General features: G+C 39.0%; 1 protein-coding gene across 1 annotated transcript in view; it reads right to left on the reverse strand.

Moving 5' to 3' along the window:
• The window catches only part of HSD17B12 (hydroxysteroid 17-beta dehydrogenase 12), a 177,529-nt gene that overhangs the window by 37,103 nt on the left and 112,810 nt on the right, over window positions 1-27,616 (reverse strand). Inside the window, exons 5-6 of the mRNA XM_082343843.1 lie at window positions 7,630-7,694; window positions 6,738-6,782 (exon numbers count right to left, since the gene is read on the reverse strand). Coding sequence (XP_082199969.1) covers window positions 6,738-6,782; window positions 7,630-7,694 — 110 coding nt within the window. The remainder of the gene's footprint in view (window positions 1-6,737; window positions 6,783-7,629; window positions 7,695-27,616) is intronic.

The raw sequence follows: 27,616 nt of genomic DNA on the forward strand, positions 1-27,616 counted from the left end.
AAATATGCTGGTAGGCACATCCAGCCCACAGACAGTTGATTTGCAACCTCTGGCCTAGAATCAGAAGGGAACTCACCTTTCATCACTGGGGATAAAAAGTGAGTTGATCTGCAAAATACTTAGGAGGTTGAACTAACTGGCCTTGATTAGATGTGTGTGTGCGCGCATGTGCCTGTGTGTGATGTCACGCGTCCCTTCTCCATGCTAAACATCTCTAGTTCTTTCAACCACTCCTAATAAGACATGGTTTCAAGTTTCCACTTTGGCTGATTATCAGACGAAGGAAGAACTAAATTCTGATCCCCTGCTTAATATACTCCTCCTCCCCATTCCCAATTAAAACAAACAAAACTCAGTGGTACTTCACTGTAAGTGGAAATTGTTAATAAATTTTTCCTTGGGTCACACCTCCACCCACCTCCTTCTCTGCTCTAAGAAAGGTAATAAAGAAGGTTGGGACATCCCCTCTATTTGTCAGAATGATAGTCTGGAAATCTCCTAAGGGATCCAGGTGTAGGCAGGGCCACTCCCTATCGTCCACTGTATTCACCAAGCCCAGTTGCAGCTTCAGGGCCCAGTACCTTCAGAAGGCTTATTAGGTAAACTGTGGGAAGTGCAGATAATATGGTTTGGGCCATGTTCATTTGAAAAGGAGTGAAGAGTCTATGGTGTCTTGAGGTCCTAAAACTGTCATTAAAGGAATCAAAGAAAGTCAGGCCTAGAGAAGGAAGGCAACACTGAACGTGGCAGATGTTAAAACAAGTGATCTCAAAACAGTAACAAACAATGCAAAGAAGATCTGCTTCAGAACTTGTCTTTGGATTGGTGCTCAGTGTGCTACCTGTTTCAAAGTGGACTTGTATATACCTGTCTCTGGAGTTGTGGCACGTTCCCCATTTTCCATGATTTCTCTAATAATAACCCATAGCAATACAACAATTTCATTTGCAAACTCTCCGTATTCTGAGATGGAAACCCCTTCCAGGCATAAAACTGGAACTATTGTAGAAGGGTGTAGTTCAATAACTGGAGGTTTAATTATCTCTAAACTCCATCATTTCTGGTCTGAAGGTCATTGTTCCTGAGGAGAAATAAGCCTTACCTTAGATTTTAGTCACAGAACATCTGAAATCACAAGGAAAAAAGCCCTGGCTAGGAGGACCTTTCTTCCAGTTGAAGGCTGATCTACCTGCCATATCAGTCACCTATGTACAATTCCCACACCACTGCTCTCCTCACCTTGGCACGTTCCTGCTCTGCAGAGAATAAGAACAAGACTAAATTTAACCCTGAAGGTATTTAAAGCAAAACTGTAAAGCAAGCAACAAGGCTTCTAAATACCCCTTGGGTTACCTCAACTAACCTGGTAAAGGGAAAGCCCAGTTAAGCAAGTCACTGAGAGAGAAGAAAGGAATAATCCTAAATTATTGGATAAGATGAAAAGTGAAATAATCAGATGGAACTGGAGAGAGAAAGGCCTGGGAGAGCTAATCTGGACTCTTTAATTGAACATCAGGGGTCTACAATCACAACTATTCTTGTTAATATTTCTTCCTCAATATTCTGGGGACCACTCATCGCCACTTCATCTGCTGATGACCTGTAATTCCCTCGGTCAGGATATTTCACTTCTATTATTCCTCTACTGGAATGGGGGACTGATACGATTTTTATCATCTGACCTATTGATACAGGATGGGAACACATGGACCAAGCACTAATCCTGGACCTGAAGGAAGGTCAAGCCAGGTCATTCAATACTCATGAGGCAGCACAGGCTTCCAACTAGATGCTGGGCCCTACCCAGGAAATATCTCCAAATTAGGGGCACAAACCCAAGGTCACAAGGGCAAGCTGACTCTTCCAATCTTTCCTGGCACACTCCTCAGATGGTCAGCCCCTATCATGTGGTTTGGTGAGGAGATAAAACTTGGACCAATATTGATAGTGAGAAGAGGTTGTTCTCTTTCTCATATAAGCCTTTTTCGATACATTTATTAAGGCATTAGGCTGCAGACATCCATGCCCTGGTTCCCCACATATCCAGCCACCAGAAAACCTTGTAAGATTCTAGAGCCAGACTAATTTTCATCTTCTTTTAAGTTACCCCAGGGCTCCAAACAGCCACTGATACTGAAAATGTAGCCCTGACCCTGCAACATAACACAGTCAACTAAAGGACAATAGGCACAATTCATCAAAATATACTATAGGGCAAATCACAGCAGCACGAAAGAACACTAAACCTGGGAGCGACAGACACAGAACTCCATCAAGGTGAATGTCCCTTCTCAGTACAAGATCAACACACGTACCATAAAATACACATTGCCGGGCCACTCTGCCACTAGAACTGTCTTTCTAAAATGTACATCAGATCACACCTTGTTTCTACTTTAAGGCTCTCTGCCCTCTTGAGCACAGCACTCAAGGACCTGCACAATCATGTCCTAATTTACTTTTCTGGCCACTGCACACCACTCACCTCCTGCTGTTTGATCAAACCATATCCACACCTGAACGGGCACTAGTCCACTGTGTGACAGAGATGATAATGACCCGGATCCTGCCTATAGTACAGTGAAGACTAACTGGCTGTCCTCCAGATGTTACTAATTCCATGATGAATAAATCAAGAATTTTGAATTGTTTTTCCACTAAAAGTACCTATCACAAAGGGACAGGAAAATGCATATTTACATGAAAGATAAATTAAAGGATGATTGTTTGGCTTAACGAAAAAGTGTTTTAAATAGCAAACTCCCTTAGTGCTTTGTAAATGGGATGTGACTTGCAAAAAGAGGTTCACATATAAAAATTTTAAGCGTATATCCAGCTCTTCTGCTGGTGATACTTCCCATCACAATATGATAGGGCATGATGTTTAATAAACTGGCATTTGTCTCTAACTCATTTCGTGGGAAAAAGTATCCATGCCCATGGGAAAAAAGAAAGTGGAAGAGGAAGAATAAAGAGGTGGGAGAAGCATTTTATAATTTGTCAAGATACTAGGACTGGTGCCTCATTATTATTCCATCATTATTTTAAAGAAAACGGAAAGATCCTCTCCAGTGCTGTGGGACTGGTGGTGCTTCATCCACATCTCCCGCCACTGTACTACTCATCGTTAAGCAGGGCCATGAGGTGACCACCACCAGCACACGCTGATCTGTGCTCAGAGGCTGCTGGAAGGATGCGGTGTGTGACTGCAGAGCACAGCAAGCTGACTGGTTCTCACAGATCAAGGTCAGGACCTTGGCCTTTTATCACTACTACTCTGTAGACTGCCAGCCCAACATGCATGTTTTGGGAGACAGAGGAAGCCAGGGTTTTAGAGTGTAAGGGTATACAAACACAGAAGTACTGACAAGCAGGAGATCTCAGGTGAAGATGCTAACGTTATCTAGAGTAAAAACGCTGCACAGTTTATCTGATAGAGGAATTAAAATGATCAGGAGACTAATTTGGAGCTAGCATTAACAATGCTATAGGATGCACCTAGAATCTGTCATACAGAGTGAAGTAAGTTCAGAAAGAGAAAAACAAATACCAGATGCTAACGCACATATATGGAATCTAAAAAAACGGTACTGATGAACCTAGTGGCAGGGCAGGAATAAAGACACAGATGTAGAGAACAGACTTGAGGACACGGCAGGGGAACGGGAAGCTGGCACAAAGTGAGAGAGTAGCACTGATATATATACACAACCAAATGTAAAATGGATGGCTAGTGGGAAGCCGCTGCATAGCACAGCGAGATCAGCTTGGTGCTTTGTGAGCACCTAGAGGGGTGGCATAGGGAGGGTGGGAGGGAGGCTCAAGAGGGAGGGGATATGGGGATATATGTATACATATAGCTGATTCACTTTGTTGTACAGCAGAAATTAACACAACATTGTAAAGCAATTATACTCCAATAAAGATATTTTTTAAAACCCCACAATTCTATAAAATACAATTTAAACACTGGAAAATATTTTTCATGATTAACTCATTACAATATATTATGAAACACATGTACATAATAAAACGCTCATTATTTTTTAACTCTCATTATTTTTAAGCATTTGGACAAACGTATTAGAAAAGATTATCAAAACAATAGTACAAATCAGTCATTTCAAAATGCAAAACCATAAAACAAACTATAGACTAGAAGTGATATTAATTTTGATCAAAAAATTTGCTTGCTATGGGACTTCCCTGGTGGTCCAGTGGTAAAGAATCTGCCTTCCAATGCAGCGGATGCGGGTTCCATCTCTGGTCTGGGAACTAAGATCCCACCTGCCGCGGGACAACTCAGCTCGCGTGCCACAACGAGAGAGCTGGCAGGCTGCAGACTACAGAACCCACACGTTCTGGAACCTGTGAGCCACAGCTAGAGAGAAGCCTGCGCACTGCAACAGAGCCCACGTGCCACTACAAAAAGATCCCACATGCCAAAACGAAGACCCGATGCAGCCAAAAATAATAATAATAATAATTTGTTTGCTAAAAAAGTAACAGTTGCACATGTTTACTAAAAATCTTTATCACCTCTGAGTTTAACAAAGTAATAGAAATATTTTTTAGAGGCTTTAGTATGATCTGGGCACTTTTCTAAAGAGGTTTACACATATTACCTTCTTTAATTCCCAAAACAACTCTGTGAGGTAAAGAGAATTATCATCCTCAATTTATAGACGAAAAACTGAAGCACAGAGGGTAAGTAATTCACTCAAGGCCACATAACTAGTAAACGATAGAGTTATTTAATTAACTTGAAACCTCATACAGATTACTGAAGAATGATTACATAGTATGCCAAGGGAAATACCTTTAAAACTATACAGATACATGCAAATTAACCACGTTTTTTGTTTGTTTGTTTGTTTTTTAAATTTCTTTATATTTTGGCTGCATTGGGTTTTTGTTGCTGGACACAGGCTTTCTCTAGTTGCGGCGAGCAGGGGCTACTCTTCGTTGCGGTGTGCAGGCTTCTCGTTGCGGTGGCTTCTCTTGTTGCAGAGCACGGGCTCTAGGAGCGTGGGCTTCAGTAGTTGTGGCACGCAGGCTCAGTAGTTGTGGCTCGCGGGCTCTAGAGTGCAGGCTCAGTAGTTGTGGCTCACGGGCTTAGTTGCTCCGCGGCATGTGGGATCTTCCCGGACCAGGGCTCGAACTGTGTCCCCTGCATTGGCAGGCAGATTCTTAACCACTGCACCACCAGGGAAGTCCCCTTAACCACATTTTTAAAAGCATTAATTTTCTGCATGTGGGTCTTGATCCAAAGCTACTCACAGATGCACTTGTTTGTATTGATAGTTTGCCTCACACTGAATCTTACTTGAGAAAAAATCTTGGTTAATAACAACAACGAAAGAGATACAGCGATTATTTGTTTTATAAAATTATTTGTCATATTACAATATGATTCATTAGAGGTGCCTTTAGGTAGCAAGCTACCAAATGTTACACAGTGTGCATGCATCAACAATGTAGCTTTCTTTTCGGTAGAGCTGGTTTACCTGAATCAACCATATTGCTAAAGGCTGAAGTTATAAAGGCTGAATTAACTACATACTTTAAAAGCAACATATATGTTACACAGGGAGAAGCACAACCATATACGAAAAGCTGATCAAGGCATAAGATTTTAGGGTCCTTGAACTTGAAATCAACCATGTAAGGGTTATGATTTCTCAGGAAATGAAGACCCAAGGAGAACTTTTCTTTTAAATATCACAATAGAAAAAAGGATCAAGACTATGCCATAAAGTAAAAATTAATAATTACGTTCTTATTTATATTTATCTGGTCACTTCAAATAGTTTTGAGCTAAATGTTTTTTTGGTTTTCTTAAATTAGTATATAAGAGTTAATGAAAATAATTAGGCTTTTCCATCAGTATGTTCAAATTTAAACTACCCCACATTACGTATGGAAATTCTGCCTCAGACAATATTTTCTTCTGGTCTGGTATGTATAATCAAGGTACGATATCTCATTGTAGTTACTGTTAAAATAGAAGGGGAAATGGGAATTCCCTGGCAGTCCAGTGGTTAGGACGCCGTACTTCCACTGCAGGGGTTTGATCCCTGGTCAGGGAACTAAGATCCTGCATGTCGCACAGTGTGGCCAAAAAAAAAAAAAAAAAAAAAAAAAAGAAGGGGAAATGGTGTTCAGATGCTCATACTTCCTAGCTATTAGTCCTTTTATCATATATTAGCTGTGGTGTCTTTTGTTGGCATATACGAGTGACATGGCTATAATGGACACCTAGCAACTAGAAGTGAGAGTAGTTTCCATGTGTGGCTAATAAAAATCACTGTCATTACTCTATGGTCCCACACTGCCCATACAGTGCTTTCCCACAACATTTAGCTCCTCACCTTACGTAGACCACAGGGGATATGGAATGGAAACAATTTATCAGTGATGAATTATATACAGATGAAAACTTTGTAAAAAAAAAATCAATCTTCAGCCTAAGTTAGTTTGTACAGTCCCAGGGCCTACTACAGTGCTTGCATATAGGAGGCATTTAATAAATGTTCAGTTGTTAAAAAGTAAAACTATACAGACACCTGTTCGGTATTTAGTTCTATTTCCTGAAGACACGAGGAAATAGATTGCTTTCATCTGGAATATGTACTTACATCAAAACAAGAGCTGACTGAAGTGAACAAACTGATTCAGTGTTTTTAAATAGAAAAAAAAACAAAAGAAGATGGCATATTTATAAAGAAGCTGCTTACCTTGCAAACAGAAAGAACATTAACATTTATCAGTTTCTTGATGGTCTGCAAAAGAAATATTGATAATTTTATATAGATTTGATCATGGAAGTAACCATATTAGATACACATGCAAGTGATCCAGAGGTGCACTGAAAGTTTCCCCAGATACAGTAAAGAACTTGGAAAATGAGAGGAGTTGGGGCAAAGAGGCAGATTTTATTTTACTCTGTGTTACAGTACTTTTCTACCAAATGCAGCAATTCATACTAATATACAAAATTCAAGGTATATGTACAAGTGAAATGTGCAAGCAAAAAGACATACTAAACCTAAAATAAATACGCAGTTTCCTCTCTGCTAACATGGAAAGGAGAAATTATTGAATCTAAGGTTTTCAACAATTTTTTTTAATTTACATATTCCTTCAATGATATGCTTTTCTAGTTTTTATTAAAGAATTATACATGCATCAAGGATATACCTTTCATTTTGGTAGAGCTAGTTTATCTGAATCAACCATATTGCTTTATATTGATATTAACACATTTATGGTTTTTAAATTGATGTTTAGAATCCTGATACTTAAACAGAGCTGTTTTGATATAATAAAAATGATAATAAAAAACTGGAGCTATTATTGAACCTGGTTCTGTACAAATGAGGTGACAAATATTTTCTCATTCAATCCTTCTAACATCTCTGTAAAGCTGCCTATTTTACAGACAGGAGAACGGAGACTAAGTATGGTTGGGTCATTCCCCGGGGAACTCAGGTAGAGTAGAAGGACCAGGGTGTGAACCTCGGTCGTTAGTTGGACTCTAGTGCTCAGAGCCTGAACGTTATACCATATTGTCTTACACATACCTACGTGCATTCTTTTTGTGACCATAATCGATAAAGAACGACTTACACTGTCCAAGTCAGGAACATCCAAAAAGTATTCCGGATACCCATATGACATTCCCACATTGTTCACTGAAATAAGACAAGATCATCAGCTGGCTAACATATACATTTTAGAGATTTATTGAAAAAAAAGAGATTAAAGATATCAACTAAGATGATACATACAATTACATAAAATGCTGTTTATGTCTAGAGTGACCTGTCTCTCCAAAATCTACCTGTAGGGACAGTTCAAATGTTTCCTCCTTCATTAAGCCTTTCTATACCCAACTCCTGGCAAAAGGACTTTTTATTTGCCTCTCAATTTCCCTAGCCCCTTGAAGTATGTGTGTATTCTGCCTCTGTAATACAATTATTTGTAGATATTGCTTAACCCCTCTCTAGATCTTCAACTTCCATAGTGTAGTAGAAAGAGCGGAAAGTACTATTATGTAGGAGACCGGAAACCTGAGTTCTACTTATAACTGTTTCAGAAAATGTGTGAATTGGGGTAAGTCACGCATGATACACATCTCAGTTTCTTCACCTCTTAAATGAGAGCTCATTTAATCATTCAACAAAATTTACCATTCATCTATGTGCAAGACGTGTCAGGAACTAGAAAAACCATAAAGAAAAAGGCAGTTTCTGGCATCATGGAGCAAACTATCCAGTAGGAAGAGAGAGGCACTAAACAAAAAGGAATAAAACAATTATTTCATTGCAAAGTACAGAGTGCTATGGGAGCCGGTCCCAGACCTCATCTGGGATATGCGGGAAGGCTTGAAGTTCACAGCAGTTAAATAACTTGCGCAAGGTCATAGAGCAAAGTAAGGCTAGGATTCAAACTCAGGAAATTTGACTTCAGAGGCTAGGCTCTTAACCACTACTTTAAAGCCATCCTATGCCTTCATTCAGTATTTAGTTCAGGAAAAACTGTGAGTAATAATTGGATAATAAACAGAAATCTGATAGCAATGTTTAATAAAACAGTAGAGTATTAGAAAAGAAAGCTTTCAGTAGCAAAAAGATAATGAAATTCTGATAGTTCTGCTCAAGCTTATAAGGAATTGTGCCTGATAAACCTGATAGTAGTAATAGTAACTTTTTCAATAGACTAACAAAATTAGCAGTTCAAAGGAACTCAATAAGGGTTCTATATTTAGCAGTAAGCCAGTCACTTCAGGCTGTGAGTCTCAAGATTTTACTGGTACAATTTGGTCAGGATGGCTCGAACAAGATCACTGAAACCTGTCTGAAAAGTCTGTAGGCAAAGGACAGTAGCAAAGCAAACTGTATTTAACTCAGATTCTTGCCCATCTGAATAGGGATGGTATCTAAACAAAAAAATAATAGCAGGTTCAAATCCATTTTTATTTTTATTTTATTCAAAAGGTTCTCCACCCACCAGAGGTCTAGGAATCAATTCTATAAAAGATCTGTTAACAATTAAGCCAAAACTAGTTGAAGGTGAGGGTTTATGTTCATTCAACTTTGTCTTAACCATCTACAGAGTTATAAATGATGAATGTCTTATTATAATGTTACTAAGAGAAACAGCAACAACCAAAATATCTGTTAAAACACTATGCATAAACAAAATATTCTTTACAAAGTCAGTTTAAGATTACAGAATCCTCAAGGAAAGGTTTTTGCCAAATTGTAACATTCTTCACGATTTCAAGAAAATGCTGTTGGGGACTTCTCTGGTGGTCCAGTGGTTAAGACTCTGCACTCCCAATGCAGGGCGCCCGGGTTCGATCCCTGGTCAGGGAACTAGATCCCACATGCCACAACTAAAAGATCCCGCGTGCCACGACTAAGACTCAGCGCAGCCAAATAAACAAATAAATATTTTTTAAAAAATAAAATAAAGAAAATGCTGTCACATACAGCAAACTCCATCTCTTTTCACTCTCCTGTATCTAGAAAACTTTCTATCTTCAGATCTCTTTCTAGCCCATTGAAATACTAATGCTCTATTTCAAAATTCTAAAGAAAATTGAATAGTGTAATTATAAATATTTAAAGTCCAGACATGGATTAAAGAAAAAAATCCAGGAACTTTGTAAGCAGCACAGTTAACTTTGCAATCTTTGCAACTTCTGTTACAAGGCCAAAGTCGAGCTAAGGAAGCCCACACATAACTAAGCAAGCAAGGAAGTGTTACTCTGGGTAAGGCTGTATTTACAACAGAAAATCTTCAGATCTGTCTCTGCTAATTGAGCAAAGGAAAGCCATCAAAGCTATCTACTCATACAGTGAAAACGTGATCATCTATTTAACACAACTCTAAAAGAAAACACAGTCAACACTGAGAACGTTAACTCAAAGAAATAAACAGCATCACGTATAAAGGTTATACTTTTATAACCAAAAATACACACAGAAAAGAAAAAGGTGTTAAAGCTGGAACAGATCTTTCAGAGCACTGAGCCTGATTTTATTTTATTTATTTATTTATTTATTTATTTTTGGCTGTGTTGGGTCTTTGTTTCTGTGCGAGGGCTTTTCTCTAGTTGCGGCAAGCGGGGGCCACTCTTCATCACGGTGCGCGGGCCTCTCACTATTGAGGCCTTCCTTGTTGTGGAGCATAGGCTCCAGACGCACAGGCTCAGTAGTTGTGGCTCACAGGCCTAGTTGCACCGCAGCATGTGGGATCCTCCCAGACCAGGGCTCAAACCCGTGTCCCCCGCACCGGCAGGCAGACTCTCAACCACTGCGCCACCAGGGAAGCCCCACTGAGCCTGATTTTATGAAGGGAAGTACACGTCAAGGTCACACTGGCAAGTTGTCCTTTACTAGGGACTAGGGCTCTTAAATCCTTTCCTGCTTCATTAGTTGCACATTTTGCTAGTGGAATATATGCTACCCATATTGTCTTCACAATAAGTAATCACTTCAGGGTGCTATTATTTAAGAGTTAAAGAAAAACAACTGTTGCTCTCAAACAGTTATTTCCATAAATTGCACAATAGTGTGAATCTTATGGAAAAGTCAAACTCATTGCAATTTTATTTTGAGACATTAGGTGGCAGCAACAGCCAAACAGCAGGCGGAAAGCTTTCAGAGACTTGGAAAAGGAAGAAAACAGGCTTTGGGTAGGAGGGAAGGATGGAAATATTTCCATTATAATTTAATCTCACTTAGAATGGGTGCATGCAATGCCATCTTCTTATATTACAGGATTCATTATAGGATTCACCAAACCAAACAATGCCACAAGTTGTTCCAACATTTTTCAGATAGTTGAAAATCCCTCTTAAATGGTAGCATTTTAAATTGGCATTAAATATCTGTTCATTAGTGAGTTTTCTTGAATTCTTCAAGGAGGCACCAGAGACAGATTGAACATTTTTTGTTCAATGACCTGAAAAAGCTTTTTAACTTGTGTAACACACCATGTCTTTCAGAAAACGAGGTATGTCCACATAATCTCAGAATTCCAACCACCACCCCAAGGGCCATGAACATATAAACTATTTCCCATCAGTTTCTCAGTGCAGTTCCAAGATTGGGAAGAGCTCAACAGAAGAGATGAGGCAGATGGAGAACAGAGGTGAAGACAGACCAAGAACAACGACAGGTAAGTGGGAAGAAGGAGGTGGCGAGATCCTCGCAGGGAGGAACTGTCAGTGCGCCGTGTTCAGCAGTGCTCTCCACATTCGCCACCCAGAACTTTCTAAAACACCAATACTGATACATATAGTACTTTAGACTCAGAAAATACACAGAGTATTTCTGAATGTTATATATATAAATATTCTAAATTACATCATACTACTGTTTAAAAATCACTTCCACATCTCACACGTTTTAAAAATGACAAGAACATACACAAGGTTTGTTTCTTCTAAATTCCTTTGCTGCTGCTTCTGACCTCACTGGACTTAGAATCCTTTATCAAAACCAGCTGCTACAGAGATAATGATGTCATTAGGAAATTAGATTTTTGGTATCTGGGTTGGGCATGCGGGAGGAGCAAATGACAACAAATTACTAGAGAATAAAAGTCCATCTGAACAAACACAATAATAACAGATATGGGTAACCACACAGAGACCACCTTCAACCTGCTACCTTTTCCAGATTAATCAGACATAAGAAATCAAGGTGGTTGAGAAATACACTGCCTACAAACACATGAAAGGATGCTCAACATCACTAATCATTAGACAAAGGCAAATCAAAAATGCAACAAGGTATCACCTCACATCAGTCAGAATGGCCATCACCAAAAAAATCTACAAACAATAAATGCTGGATAGGGTGTGGAGAAAAGGGAATCCTCCTGCACTTTGGTGGGAATGTAAATTGATACAGCCACTATGGAGAAGAGTATGGAGGTTCCTTAAAAAACTAAAAATAGAACTACCATACGACCCAGCAATCCCACTACTGGGCATATACCCTGAGAAAACCGTAATTCAAAAAGAGTCATGTACCACAGTGTTCACTGCAGCTCTGTTTACAATAGCCAGGACATGGAAGCAACCTAAGTGTCCATCGACTGATGAATGGATAAAGAAGATGTGGCACATATATACAATGGAATATTACTCAGCCATAAAAAGAAACAAAATTGAGTTATTTGTAGTGACGTGGATGGACCTAGAAACTATCATACAGAGTGAAGTAAGGCAGAAAGAGAAAAACAAATACCGTATGCTAACACATATATATGGAATCTAAAAAAAAAAAAAGGGTTCTGAAGAACCTAGGGGCAGGACAGGTATAAAGACGCAGATGTAGAGAATGGACTTGAGGACACGGGGAGGGGGAACGGTAAGCTGGGACGAAGTGAGAGAGTGGCATGGACGTATATACTCTACCAAATGTAAAATAGATAGCTAGTGGGAAGCAGCCACATAACACAGGGAGAACAGCTCGGTGGTTTGTGACCACCTAGAGGGCTGGGATAGGGAGGATGGGAGGGAGACACAAGAGGGAAGAGATATGGGGATATATGTCTAGCTGATTCACTTTGTTATACAGCAGAAACTAACACACCATTGTAAAGCAATTATACTCCAATAAAGATGTAAAAAAAAAAATACACTGCCTAATGGTTGGGCTTCCTAATATATATGAAATAATGCAAAGTCTTCTGTATCTCCTTCTTATAATATCAAAGTAGAAAATATTAAAATAAGTTTACATTTTGGTCACATTTGTAGTTGGATACACTAATGCAGTTCAAGCACCCATATAAAGACTAGAGAAATGGAAAACCTATTAGAATTCATTAATAAAAATGAATTTTTAAAAATGCTGCTACCTCACTATATTTGAAAATATACTGAATTTTTAAAATGTAGGGGCTTCCCTGGTGGCGCAGTGGTTAAGAATCTGCCTGCCAATGCAGGGGACACGGGTTTGAGCCCTGGTCGGGGAAGATCCCACATGCCGCGGAGCAACTAAGCCCGTGCACCACAACTACTGAGCCTGCACTCTAGAGCTCGCAAGCCACAACTACTGAGTCCACACGGCACAACTACTGCAGCCTGCGCGCCTAGAGCCCGTGCTCCACAAGAGAAGCCACCGCAATGAGAAGCACGCACAACGCGACGAAGAGTAGCCCCCGCTCATCACAACTAGAGAAAGCCCGCGTGCGGCAACGAAGACCCAATGCAGCCCAAAAAATTAAATAAATTCTAAAAAATAAAAAAATAAAAATGTAGACCCAAGTAACAGCACAAGTAGGGAGAAACACCTCCTGTCTTAAGCTTTTGAACTAGGAGGGGATGGATCTTGGAGTCCAATAGACCCAGGTTTCAGTCCTGGCTCTACTACTACCAGATCTTAACAAGATGCAGGTGATTTCACCCCAACAAGCCTCAGTTTCCACATCACCTTTATAAATAAAATAGGGATAAGAATTAAATGAGATAATATGCATAAAATCTTTAACCCAATGCCTGGAACATACTAGTATGTTAATAAATGGAGGAGAAAGAGTTGTTCTTGTTGTATGGTCATTTATTCAACAAGTATTCACTGAACTCCTATTTTGCACCCAACACTACCATAAGGGCTGCAGCAAGACAACAAAGTTCTCTCTGTTTTTACTGTTCGTGACCAGCACTGAAGTGGAGAGATCCTTCTAAAAGAGAGCTCTAGGCAACAGTTAACCAGAATAACTTTACACTGATTGAATTTATCCTAATTGCTTCTTTACCCTCTTTACTTCATTCGAGAAGATCTAATCTTACAGTCTGCAGAGTTTGGAAAGTGATGCAAAGAAAATTTCTTCTTTGCCTTATTTAACATATTGCTGTAGCTAGCACATGTTCATACTCTGACAGATGATATTTGGAACACCAAGTAAAACATTTTGCAAACTTTACAGTTTTCCTACACTTGCGAGTAGCAATTTCTAAATAAAAGAGAGTTTACAAGGCTTTAAATCTGCAGCGCTTTTACTCAGAAATTGAAAAATTAAGATCGAGTCAGAAGCAAAACAACAGAACATTTCACCTCAGCTATTTAATTATAAACTGCTACGTGACGTTCATTACAAAACCACATAAGATTTGGGGCAAGAATTGACCCATACACATACATAAAGTTGGAAGAGAGGATGAGGAAAGAAGGATGGCAGAAGGTTGGTAGTTAAATCTCAGCGAATGGGAGGAATACATATCAATTTCATGAATTACGGTTCTACTTACATTTCTGAAATCATAACTAATTACCCAGTTTTAAGTTAAAGGTTTTGCTTTAATTAATACCATTAGTGGTTTTTGAATAAAAGGAAATAATATGAATTCAAAGTCTTAGTCTTATTCTCACTTTGGAAATCCAATCTCATTCAATACATCTAATGGAACTATAAGGCACTATACTTAGTCTAATAATGTTCCTGATGAATCCCCTAAAAATTCCATGTACCTATTCTGCTTGCCATGATTGGCTACATCAGGCTTCTGCTTCATTCAACACAAAGGAGGGCATTTATACCAGATGCCACTGTCTACTTGAAACTCCACTTGGCTTTCTCACAGCTCTCTCAAATTTAACATAACCCAAAACGAAATCATCATTCTTCTCTACAGAATTGTCCTGGCTCACGGTCTCCTGTGTTAGAGAAACAGCAGCCAGTTGCTCAAGTTGACCTGGAGGTTGCTAATTAGCAATTGTATAACCCTGGACAATGCATTTAATCACTGTAAGCCTGTTTTCTGTCTGTAAAATGGGTATAGAAATATTAGTATCTACCTTATAGGATTGTTGGGGATTAAATGAGATTCATTAGCATGATGCATGGCATATAACAAATACTTAATGAATCTTGGCAATAATAATTAAAAACAACAAACTACCATTATTCTTCACTCCTTCTGTCAGACAAGACTTCTGATGAGGACCTCATCAGAAATTAGTCCTATTTCTATTCCCTAAACATATCTCTAGTCAATTCACTTCTATCCATTCCCATTGCCATCATCCTAATATAAGCCATCCTCATCTTATATTTCATTGCTGAAATAACCTTATTGTTCTCCTTGTGTCAATTCTTGCCCCTTCCACTTGGGAGTCAGAATGAACTCTCTAAAATTCTAGGATGATATCAATTTACTGCTTAAAACTCTACAATGTCTACACTGTCCTTCCAATAAAGTCCAAACATATCAACCTGGTTTTCTAAAGCCTTCCGGGATCTGGCACTGCTTAATCTCCAGACTCTAGCACTATCCCCTTTGCATTCATGCTCTAGATTTACATATCTTCTGTCAGTTCCTCCAACTTGCCAAGCACATTCACCTCAGAGTACATACTGTTTTGTACATACTGCTTCTTCTACCAGGAAACATCTCTTCTCCCAGGGTTAACCAGCATTCAGGTCTCAACGTAAATATTACTTTCTCAGAGAGATCATCTCCAATACTCTTAGCTTCCTCCATAACATACCCTGTCATTAAAGGCAACACATTCCCAATTACTTGTTTACTGGCTGTCTTCTATGAAAGCAAAAACAATATCAGTTTTGTTTACTGCTATATCTCTGGAATTCTACTTCTTGAATGAGTGAGTGTATGACTGACTGATGAATCAATCAACAAATAGGAAAGAAGGAGGACCTCCAACATGGCAGAGGAGTAAGACATGGAGATCACCTTCCTCCCCACAAATACAACAAAAATATATCTAAATGTGGAACAACTCCTACAGAACACCTACTGAACGCTGGCAGAAGACCTCAGACTTCCCAAAAGGCAAGAAAGTCCCCACGTACCAGGCTGTGTGGCTGACAGGGTCTTGGTGCTCCGGCTGGGTGTCAGGCCTGAGCCTTGGAGGTGGGAGAGCCGAATTCAGGACACTGGACCACCAGAGACCTCCCAGCCCTATGTAATATCAATCGGCGAGAGCTCTCCCAGAGATCTCCATTTCAACGCTAAGACCTAGCTCCACCCAACAACCAGCAAGCTCCACTGCTGGACACCCCATGTCAAACAACTAGCAAGACAGGAACACAACCCCACCCATTAGCAGAAAGGCTGCCTAAAATCATAATAAGGTTACAGGCACCCCAAAACACACCACCGGACATGGTCCTGCCCACCAGAAAGACAAGATCCAGCCTCATCCACCAGAACACAGGCACCAGTCCCCTCCACCAGAAAGCCTACACAACCCACTGAACCAACCTTACCCACTGGTGGCAGACACCAAAAACAACGGGAACTACAAACCTGCAGCCTGAGAAAAGGAGACCCCAAACACAGTAAGTTAAGCAAAATGAGAAGACAGAGAAATACGCAGCAGATGAAGGAGCAAAGTAAAAACCCACCAGACCAAACAACTGAAGATGAAGTAGGCAGTCTACCTGAAAAACAATTCAGAGTAATGATAGTAAAAATGATCCAAAATATTGGAAACAGAATGGAGAAAATACAAGAAACGTTTAGCTAGGACCTAGAAGAACTAAAGAGCAAACAAACAATGATGAACTCACAATAAATGAAATTAAAAATTCTCTAGAAGGAATCAATAGCAGAATAACTGAGGCAGAAGAACGGGTAAGTGAGCTGGAAGATAAAATAGTGGAAATAACTACCACAGACCAGAATAAAGAAAAAAGAATGAAAAGAATTGAGGACAGTCTCAGAGACCTCTGGGACAACATTAAACGCACCAACATTCGAACTATAAGGGTCCCAGAAGAAGAAGAGAAAAAGAAAGGGACTGAAAAATATTTGAAGAGATTATAGTCGAAAACTTCCCTAATATGGGAAAGGAAACAGTCAATCAAGTCCAGGAAGCGCAGAGAGTCCCATACAGGATAAATCGAAGGAAAAACACACCAAGACACATATTAATCAAACTATCAAAAATTTTAAATACAAAGAAAAAATATTAAAAGCAGCAAGGGAAAAGCAACAAAAAACATACAAGGGAATCCCCATAAGGTTAACAGCTGATCTTTCAGCAGAAACTCTGCAAGCCAGAAGGGAGTGGCAGGACATATTTAAAGTGATGAAAGGGAAAAACCTACAACCAAGATTACTCTACCCATCAAGGATCTCATTCAGATTTGATGGAGAAATTAAAACCTTTACAGAGAAGCAAAAGCTAAGAGAATTCAGCACCATCAAACCAGCTTTACAACAAATGCTAAAGGAACTTCTCTAGGCAGGAAACACAAGAGAAGGAAAATACCCACAAAAAAAACCCCAAAACAATTAAGAAAATGGTAATAGGAACATACATATCGATAATTACATTAAATGTAAATGGATTAAATGCTCCAACCAAAAGACACAGGCTTGCTGAATGGATACAAAAACAAGACCCATATACATGCTGTCTACAAGAGACCCACTTCAGACATAGGGACACGTACAGACTGAAAGTGAGGGGATGGAAAAAGATATTCCATGCAAATGGAAATCAAAAGAAAGCTGGAGTAGCAATTCTCATATCAGACAAAACAGACTTTAAAATAAAGTCTACTACAAGAGACAAAGAAGGACACTACATAATGATCAAGGGCTCAATCTGAGAAGAAGATATAAAAATTGTAAACATTTATGCATCCAACATAGGAGCACCTCAGTACGTAAGGCAAATGCTAACAGCCATAAAAGGGGAAATCGACAGTAACACAATCATAGTAGGGGACTTTAACACCCCACTTTCACCAATGGACAGATCATCCAAAATGAAAATAAATAAGGAAACACAAGCTTTAAATGATACAAACAAGATGGACTTAATCGATACTTATAGGACATTCCATCCACAAACAACAGAATACACTTTCTTCTCAAGTGCACATGGAACATTCTCCAGGATAGATCATATCTTCAGTCACAAATCAAGCCCTGGTAAATTTAAGAAAATTGAAATCATATCAAGTATCTTTTCCGACCACAGCGCTATTAGACTAGATATCAATTACAGCTGTAAAACATACAAACACATGGAGGTTAAACAATATGCTACTAAATAACCAAGAGATCACTGAAGAAATCAAAGAGGAAATCAAAAGATACCTAGAAAAAAATGAAAATGAAAACACGACAACCCAAAACCTATGGGATGCAGCAAAAGCAATTCTAAGTGGCAAGTTTATAGCAATACAATCCTACCTCAAGAAACAAGAAAAATCTCAAATAAACAACCTAACCTTACACCTAAAGCAATTAGAGAAAGAAGGACAACAAAAACCCAAAGTTAGCAGAAGGAAAGAAATCATAAAGATCAGATCAGAAATAAATGAAAAAGAAATGAAGGAAACAATAGCAAAGATCAATAAAACTAAAAGCTGGTTTTTTGAGAAGATAAACAAAATTGATAAACCTTTAGCCAAACTCATCAAGAAAAAAAGGGAGAAGACTCAAATCAACAGAAATAGAAGTGAAAAAGGAGAAGTAACAACTGACACTGCACAAATACAAAGGCTCATGAGAGATTACTACAAGCAACTGCATGCCAATAAAATGGACAACCTGGAAGAAATGGACAAATTCTTAGAAAAGCACAACCTTCCGAGACTGAACCAGGAAGAAATAGAAAATATAAACAGACCAATCACAAGCACTGAAATTGAAACTGTGATTAAAAATCTTCCAACAAACTAAAGCCCAGGACCAGATGGCTTCACAGGCGAATTGTATCAAACATTTAGAGAAGAGCTAACGCCTATCCTTCTCAAACTCTTCAAAATATAGCAGAGGGAGGAACACTCCCAAACTCATTCTACGAGGCCACCATTACCCTGATACCAAAACCAGACAAAGATGTCACAAAAAAAGAAAACTACAGGCCAATGTCACTGATGAACACAGATGCAAAAATCCTCAACAAAATATTAGCAAACAGAATCTAACAACACATTAAAAGGATCATAAACCCCACCTGATCATGGTGTATCCCAGGAATGCAAGGATTCTTCAATATATGCAAATCAATCAATGTGATACACCATATTAACAAACTGAAGGATAAAAACCATATGATAATCTCAATAGATGCAGAAAAAGCTTTTGACAAAATTCAACAACCATTTATGATAAAAACCCTCCAGAAAGCAAGCATAGAGGGAACTTACCTCAACATAATAAAGGCCATATATGACAAATGCACAGCCAACATCATCCTCAGTGGTGAACAACTGAAACCATTTCCACTAAGATCAGGAACAAGACAAGGTTGCCCACTCTCACCACTATTATTCAACATAGTTTTGGAAGTTTTAGCCACAGTAATCAGAGAAGAAAAAGAAATAAAAGGAATCCAAATCAGAAAAGAAGAAGTAAAACTGTCACTGTTTGCAGATGACATGATACTATACACAGAGAATCCTAAAGATGTTACCAGAAAACTACTAGAGCTAATTAATGAATTTGGTAAAGTAGCAGGATACAAAATTAATGCACAGAAATCTCTTGCATTCCTATACACTAATGATGAAAAATCTGAAAAAAAAAATTAAGGAAAAACTCCCATTTACCACTGCAACAAAAAGAATAAAATACCTAGGAAGAAACCTACCTAAGGAGAAAAAAGACCTGTATGCAGAAAACTATAAGACACTGATGAAAGGAATTAAAGATGATACAAACAGATGGAGAGATATACCATGTTCTTGGATTGGAAGAATCAACATTGTGAAAATGACTATACCACCCAAAGCAATCTACAGATTCAACGCAATCCCTCTCAAACTACCAATGGCGTTTTTCACAGAACTAGAACAAAAAATTTCACAATTTGTATGGAAACACAAAAGATCCCGAATAGCCAAGGCAATCTTGAGGAAGAAAAACGGAGCTGGAGGAATCAGGCTCCTTGACTTCGGACTATACTACAAAGCTACAGTAATCAAGACAGTATGGTACTGGCACAAAAACAGAAATATAGATCAGTGGAACAGGATAGGAAGCCCAGAGATAAACCCACGCACATATGGTCACCTTTTCTTTGATAAAGGAAGCAAGAATACACAATGGAGAAAAGACAGCCTCTTCAATAAGTGGTGCTGGGAAAACTGGACAGCTACATGTAAAAGAATGAAATTAGGATACTCCCTAACACCATACACAAAAATAAACTCAAAATGGATTAAAGACCTAAATGTAAGACTGGACACTATAAAACTCTTAGAGGAAAACATAGGCAGAACACTCTGTGACATAAATCACAGCAAGATCCTTTTTGACCCACCTCCTAGAGAAATGGAAATAAAAACAAAAATAAACAAATGGGACCTAATGAAACTTAAAAGCTTTTGCACAGCAAAGGAAACCAAAACAAGACGAAAAGATAACCTTCAGAATGGGAGAAGATACTTGCAAACAAAGCAACTGACAAAGGATTAATCTCTAAAATATACAAGCAGCTCATGCAGCTCAATATCAAAAAAACAAACAACCCAATCCAAAAATGGGCAGAAGACCTAAATAGACACTTCTCCAAAGAAGATATACAATTTGCCAACAAACACATGAAAGGATCCTCAACATCACTAATCATTAGAGAAACGCAAATCAAAACTACAATGAGGTATCACCTCACACCAATCAGAATGGCCATCATCAAAAAATCTACAAACAATAAATGCTGGAGAGGGTGTGGAGAAAAGGGAACCCTCCTGCACTGTTGGTGGGAATGTAAATTGATACAGCCACTATGGAGAACAGTATGGAAGTTCCTTAAAAAACTAAAAATAGAACTACCATACGACCCAGCAATCTCACTACTGGGCATATACCCTGAGAAAACCGAAATTCAAAAAGAGTCATGTACCACAATGTTCACTGCAGCTCTATTTACAATAGCCAGGACACGGAAGCAACCTAAGTGTCCATCAACAGATGAATGGATAAAGATGTGGCACATATATACAATGGAATATTACTCAGCCATAAAAAGAAACGAAATTGAGTTATTTGTAGTGAGGTGGATGGACCTAGAGTCTGTCATACAGAGTGAAGTAAGTCAGAAGGAGAAAAACAAATACTGTATGCTAATGCATATATATGGACTCTCAAAAAAAAAAAAAAAAAGGTTCTGAAGAACCTAGGGGCAGGACAGGAATAAAAACGCAGACGTAGGGGATGGACTTGAGGACACGGGGAGGGGGAAGGGTAAGCTGGGAGGAAGTGAGAGAGTGGCATGGACATATATACACTACCAAATGTAAAATAGATAGCTAGTGGGAAGCAGCTGCATAGCACAGGGAGATCAGCTTGGTGCTTTGTGACCACCTGGAGGGGTAGGATAGGGAGGATGGGAGGAAGATGCAAGAAGAAAGAGATATGGGGATATATGTATATGTATAGCTGATTTACGTTGTTATACAGCAGAAACTAACACATTGTAAAGCAGTTATACTCCAGTAAAGATGTTCCAAAAAAAAATACCAAAGAGAAAAGTATCTTAAAAAAAACCACAAAAAACAAATAGGAAAGAAAAGATGCTGTATAGTAAAGAATTTGTCTGGTCTTTGTCCCAGATTCCTGGGTTGGAAATGTCTAAACCCTTGGAATGTCTTTGCTATTCAAGGCGGGGCCTTTGCGATCACACCTGAGTTTCAGCTAAGGAGACAAATCAGCACAGGCTTCCTAGCTGGTGAACACACAGATGTGTGGAAAGGGTGATGAGTCCTGACTCCATAAGGAGAGGGCTCAGAAGCTCTGTGTTTGGACGCCTCTCGGACTGTGCCTTATGTGTCTGTTCATTTGGCTGGTCTCGATTTGTATCCTTCACAATACAACTGTAATTTTTTTAAGGGTAGCAAATTGTCGAACCTGAAGGGGTAAGGGGAATTTGTAGCCAGTTGGTCAGAAGTGCAGGTGGCCTGCGCCCCCAAACTTGTAGCTGATGTCTGAAGTGAATGCAGTTTAATTGGAGACTGTGTCCTTGAACTTGTGGAGTCTACACTACCTCTGGGGTGGTTAGGGACAGAATTCAATTGTATTACAAAAGGGAAGTTTTGGGAAGTATCCTTAACCCCTAAAAGGCATGAAAATCATATCGTGGCATAATAGAGAAACTCCACCCTCTTTGCAAACTATCATCCTACCATGCTCCTGTAATCCTTTCCTACATACTTTAGAATAATAGCCTCTGTCCTTTCTTGAGCCTGAGTCATTTTATACCTGGGTTCCAGGAAAAAAAAAAAAAGGAAGGAGGGTATTTCCAAACACTTATCATTGGTGCTCTCTCAACTAACTTTATTTTGCCCTACTATTTTTCATCCCCTCTCAGCACCCCACCAATCGCCAATCTACCACTACAGTTTCCTCTTTAAGCCTCTCTTCTCCATTTTGAAATGATTTCTCCATGTCTTTCATTAACTAAGATAGTCATTTCCTCAGGGTGACTGATCCAGCAAGGAGACAGTAAACTGAATGTACTAATCCCAATAAGATGTAAATGAAGATGCCATTGCCCTTTCAGAGATATTTACATTTCAAAAGAAGGCAATTTAAAACTAATTTCTAATTAGTAAAGTTCCTGAAATTGGCAAGAAGATAAGCTGAAGCATTATATATTTTTAAACCCTCTAAAGAAGCAAGACTCTTCTACTTGTAACTTCCTTCATCAATTGGGACTGGAAAGCCACATAACTTCCCAGTACGCTCAAGATTTCTTCCTTCCCAGGGTTCCTAGAAAAGTTTTCCTCAACCCAGTTCCTGCAGGCTTGCGGCTCCCTCTCCTAGGCATCTATTTCCTCTTTCTTTGACACTGAACTATAAGGAAGCCATCTCTGGATTCCAACCAAATTAATTACCTGGGAGTTTGCCATTTTGAAGATCACTGGTCCTTTCCCCCAAGTAGCTAAAAATACTCTTGGGTCTTTTGTTAAAAAGCTTTGAAAATTAAGTATAAACAGTTATAGAGTTGACTGACCTTAACTATTAATCTCTGCTCAAACTATCTTTTAAGATACTTATTCCCAACACTCAACTATTCTCCATCTCAGAACATTCAGGGAAATACTAGGTTGTAGGGGAGAAAAACAGAACACAAATGCTTCCCAAGTATTTCCCATAATCCATAAGGTTGCTTAGGCAAGGATAATCAAGAGGTATTTTTGCATTCAGCTGAGGAGAAGGGAAGGATACCAATTTAAAAATAACCCACCAAATACATTAATAAAACAATTATTAATTTATGAAGGGCACAGGAAGAGAATAAAAAGGTCTATTCCAGATTTTGCAATCAATTACTCTTTGCAATCAACTGACTTTTATTATCTATACATATTGTTGTTATTTAAATGATGCTTCCTAATAAAATTATGGGCACTGTGTAGAGATAGGAAAAAGTTGATGGGTAATAAATAGGCCTAAGACACTAAGCCATCACAGGCTGTCACCCTGTACCAACCGATTCTCTTGACTCTACAAGTTACATAAATAATGACAGTATGGGCTTCCCTGGTGGCACAGTGGTTGAGAATCCGCCTGCCAATGCAGGGGACACGGGTTCAAGCCCTTGTCCGGAAAGATGCCACATGCCGCGGAGCAACTATGCCCCTGCACCACAACTACTAAGCCTGCGCTCTAGAGCCCGCGAGCCACAACTACTGAAGCCCGTGTGCCTAGAGCCTGCGCTCTGCAACAAGAGAAGCCACCCAACGAGAAGCCCGCACACCGCAACGAAGAGTAGCCCCCGCTTGCCGCAACTAGAGAAAAGCCCACGCACAGCAACAAAGACCCAAGGCAGTCAAAAATAAAATAAATAAATAAGTTTAAAAAAAATAATAATAATAATGATAGTATGGGTGGAGAGGACCTTCATAGCATTTGGCATAGGGAAATTCTTGGTCTAGTATGAATTACAAGCTTGAATAAAGCTATGGTTGATTTTTTTTTTTTAAATGAATCACAAAACAAGTAACTATCTTTTTCCAGGAGGACCTTTTTATTTTTACCTCTAGAATAAAGAATGCCACTTTTTAAAAGTTAAAAAAATCATAGTGAAATTTGAAAAAAGTATTCTCTGTGGCATACTTCTAAATGCAAGGCTACTCCCCTGGCCTTGGTAAATTACGCCTCCTGCGATGTATTGTATGAAGTCCTCCAAACCAATCTGGAACACACATGAGAGTCTCTCTTGAGGAATCAAGTGAGCACTATAGCAGTCATATTTTGTTAACTAATTGTTTGCTTATTGAAAGGACTGATGTCATTTTCTCTAAATAGCTGAAGTTTTTTAAGTTTTCCCAAATCTGTGTTTCTTGGCCTTTGCCTGAGAGAAGACAGCAGATGCTTACTTATTTTACACACCAGAGTTAAGAATTCATTGTCTCAGCCTTACGCATTTATAGTCTTATCAAGTGATGGTGACCTTTCAGTACAAATTCACACGATTCATGGCCATTTTCTTTCTGCTTATCTTATTGAAAACAATGTTTCTTTCATAACCAATAGCTTTAGCATTTTCCTTTGTAATTCTGAAAATATTAATTTTCTTTATTAAGCACTGACTATGCTTTAGTGGTTAGTGCTATTCAAACAAATGGAATGTACCTTGGTGATTTTTATTTCTTTTTATCATTACTGGTTTCATTAATACTCGGTAGACAAAATTCTCTCCTATGACTTAATAAGGATTGCTAAATCTTACTAGAAATCAATGTACATGTTTGTTATTTTAGGGAATGTTATAAAGGTGAGACTGACATTAAGCAGAGGAGGAAGGAGAATAAATAAGATTATCTTCCCCTTATTAGACAGAAGGGGGGGTATGTGGGATCTGGATGGGGAGGAAAAAGGGAAGAAAGTGAAGGGGCTATAGGCCCAGGTAATCATAAAAAAAAGAAAACATCAACACCAGACCCCTCCCACAAGTTCTAGAGGGTTATACCCACACTAGAGAAAGAAATGTAAGATTTGAGTTGAAATATGACCTAGCAATAAGATAAAATTTAGCTCATAAAGGTGTTTTAATAGTTTCCCCAAAAATCTTGACAAATTAAAATTACAATGCAATATAAGATATCTGCTAATAAATGTCAATATAATTATACAAAGCTTATGATTAAGGAGACAGTTCTGGTAGAGTAGAAAGAAAACAAAATGTACAGCCAATTAATAGTATAATGTATGTGAAAGTGCTGCTATAAACTTTAAAGGAGTATGTAAACATTAGCTATAATTATTTTTATTATTGATCTGTAACCAACCTAGAAATCAAAAATTAAGTTGTCTGTGTATGTGTGTGTGTGTGTGTCTCCATAAGGATTCAATCAGAACTATTTAGTTACAATATAACTTCAAAGCAGGGTTTCTCAACCTCAGCACTGCTGAGCTTTTAGACTGACCGTGCTTTGCTGTGGGAGTCTGTCCTGTGCACTGAAGGAAGTTTAGCAGCATCCCCGCCCTGTACCCGCCGGGGGCCAGTAGAACTTCCTCCTCCTCCCTCCTCAATTAGTGACAACCAGAAATGTCTCTGGACATTGCCAGACACTGCAAAACTGCCCCTGGTTGAAAGCTATGTTAAAGCACAAGAAAAACCTAGAAATTGTATTTATGGCTCTCCCACCAAAACTGAGGATGAGAGACAGCCAAGATGAACTAGAGCTAGATATCCATCACTAGGCACATGTGGCTACTGAACACTTAAAATGTAGCTAGTCCGAATTGAGGTACGTTATAAATGTAAAATACACCCTAGACTTGAGGATTTGGTATGAGAAAAAGAATACAAAATGTTTTGAAAAACTTTATGTGGATTACATGTTAGTGATAATATTTTGGATCAGTGGGTTAAAATAAAATACATTATAAAAATTAGTTCATTTGTTCCTTTGTGCTTTTTAAAAATGTGGCTACTAGAAATGTTCAAATTAAATGTGTGGTTTGCATTATTATTTCCAGTGGACAGTGCTGAACTTGTGCAAAAAATTTTCCCTCCTTCACACTATACGTTCCAGGCAGCCTTTGATAACAGAGAGCTCTGTCCCCAGTTTTCTCTTTACCTTCTCTCCATTCTCCCTGGATTAGCTCCAGTTTCCTTTCTTCAGTGAGATTACTACTCAGAGATGACTTACCTCCAAACTCTATCTCTAGTTAGGAGCTCTACTGAAACCTAGATCCGTATGTCCACTATCGACTTAACAACCCCACTTGGACATCCTAGAGGAACCCCAAACTTAAATGATCCTCATTCCCAAGAAGGCTCCTCCTCCAGGATTCCCCATTTTATTAGATGGCACTATTGACACAGATGCTCAAGCCAGAACCCTGAAGGTCATCATGAGTTCTCTTGCAATCTCTCACAAGTAGAGTCCTGCTTCCTCAATATTTCTGGAATCATCCTTTTTCCTAACACTGGCTAGGCCAAGTCACCATTATTTCTCCCCATATCAACTCCATCATCCCTTTTGCCCTCTTATTACACCCTGCCCTCCCCATCTCAACACTTAGCCCACAGGTAACTATTTATTATTAGGGCTGTCCTTCCCTTTAGAACATTATACTACATAAAGCCAGGCGCTTTCCTGTTCATTGTTTTATCTCTAGTTCATTGACTGACGAATGAATGAATGAATGAATAAAGAGGGGTGTAAACTGCCAACTCACAGGTTGCAATTTACTAAGGGGCTGGACTACAAAAGCAGTGGTTCCATTAGCATATGTGGCCCAGGAAAATATCAACCCTTAGGTCTAAATATCAATGCTTATGTATTGACACAAGTCCTAGGACTCTAGAAGTGGGGAAAAGGTGCTTGGGCACCATGTACTCTGCACCCTCATCCTTAAGAGATCTACCTGTTGTGCATAAAATCACACTGCAGACTTTGTATATACTGGGTCAGGAAAGAACAGCTGAAGAGTGCCTTTTATAACCCTCCAGCCCAGCAGCAACCTGATGCCTGACATCTTCCGTTTTCAATGGCATAGTCCCAGAGTAGCTATACTTTCAAAATTACCCAGTGAAAAGCAGCTGAAATTTATACAAAGCTAAGGACAACTGTGATTAACTGAACTACTCCTGAAACAAAGTTATTCTGCAAGAACACAAGTTCAAAATAAGTCTCCTCTCATTAGGGATCCTTGATCCCCCTCCTTGCCGAAGCCAGCCTTCACTATCCAGTCCATGACTAGTTTGAAAGGGGTTTGGATGGACTATGGCAGTCTCTATCCTAACTAGTAAGTTACAGCTACTACTGACTTGGAATTTTTAAAAAGTTGAGAATTTTACAGATGTTAGCTGTGCTTTAGGTTAAGCTAAAGGAAGAAGAGCTTGTGAAAGACTCTGAGTAATGTATGTATTAGAGAAGAACAAGGCAAAAATTAGACCTGTGTGTTCATTCATCTTTTGCTACTGGCTCTCCTATAAGTATGGGAATAGCTGTGAGGGTAGGTGGGGCGTGGTGTTGTGTGATATGGACCAGGCAGGAGGTGAAAAGATAACACATCAAAGCCAGGGTTAACCCCAGGTCCAATGGCACTATGTAGGGCTATAATGTGTATAACTTTTTTTAAATTGCCTTTTCAAGAAATTATATAAGAGACCATTCTTTTATAGTATGAGGAAGACAGGTGGGGTCT

Source organism: Balaenoptera borealis (assembly GCF_965194805.1).
Source record: "Balaenoptera borealis genome assembly, chromosome: 11".
Taxonomy (NCBI): domain Eukaryota; kingdom Metazoa; phylum Chordata; class Mammalia; order Artiodactyla; family Balaenopteridae; genus Balaenoptera; species Balaenoptera borealis.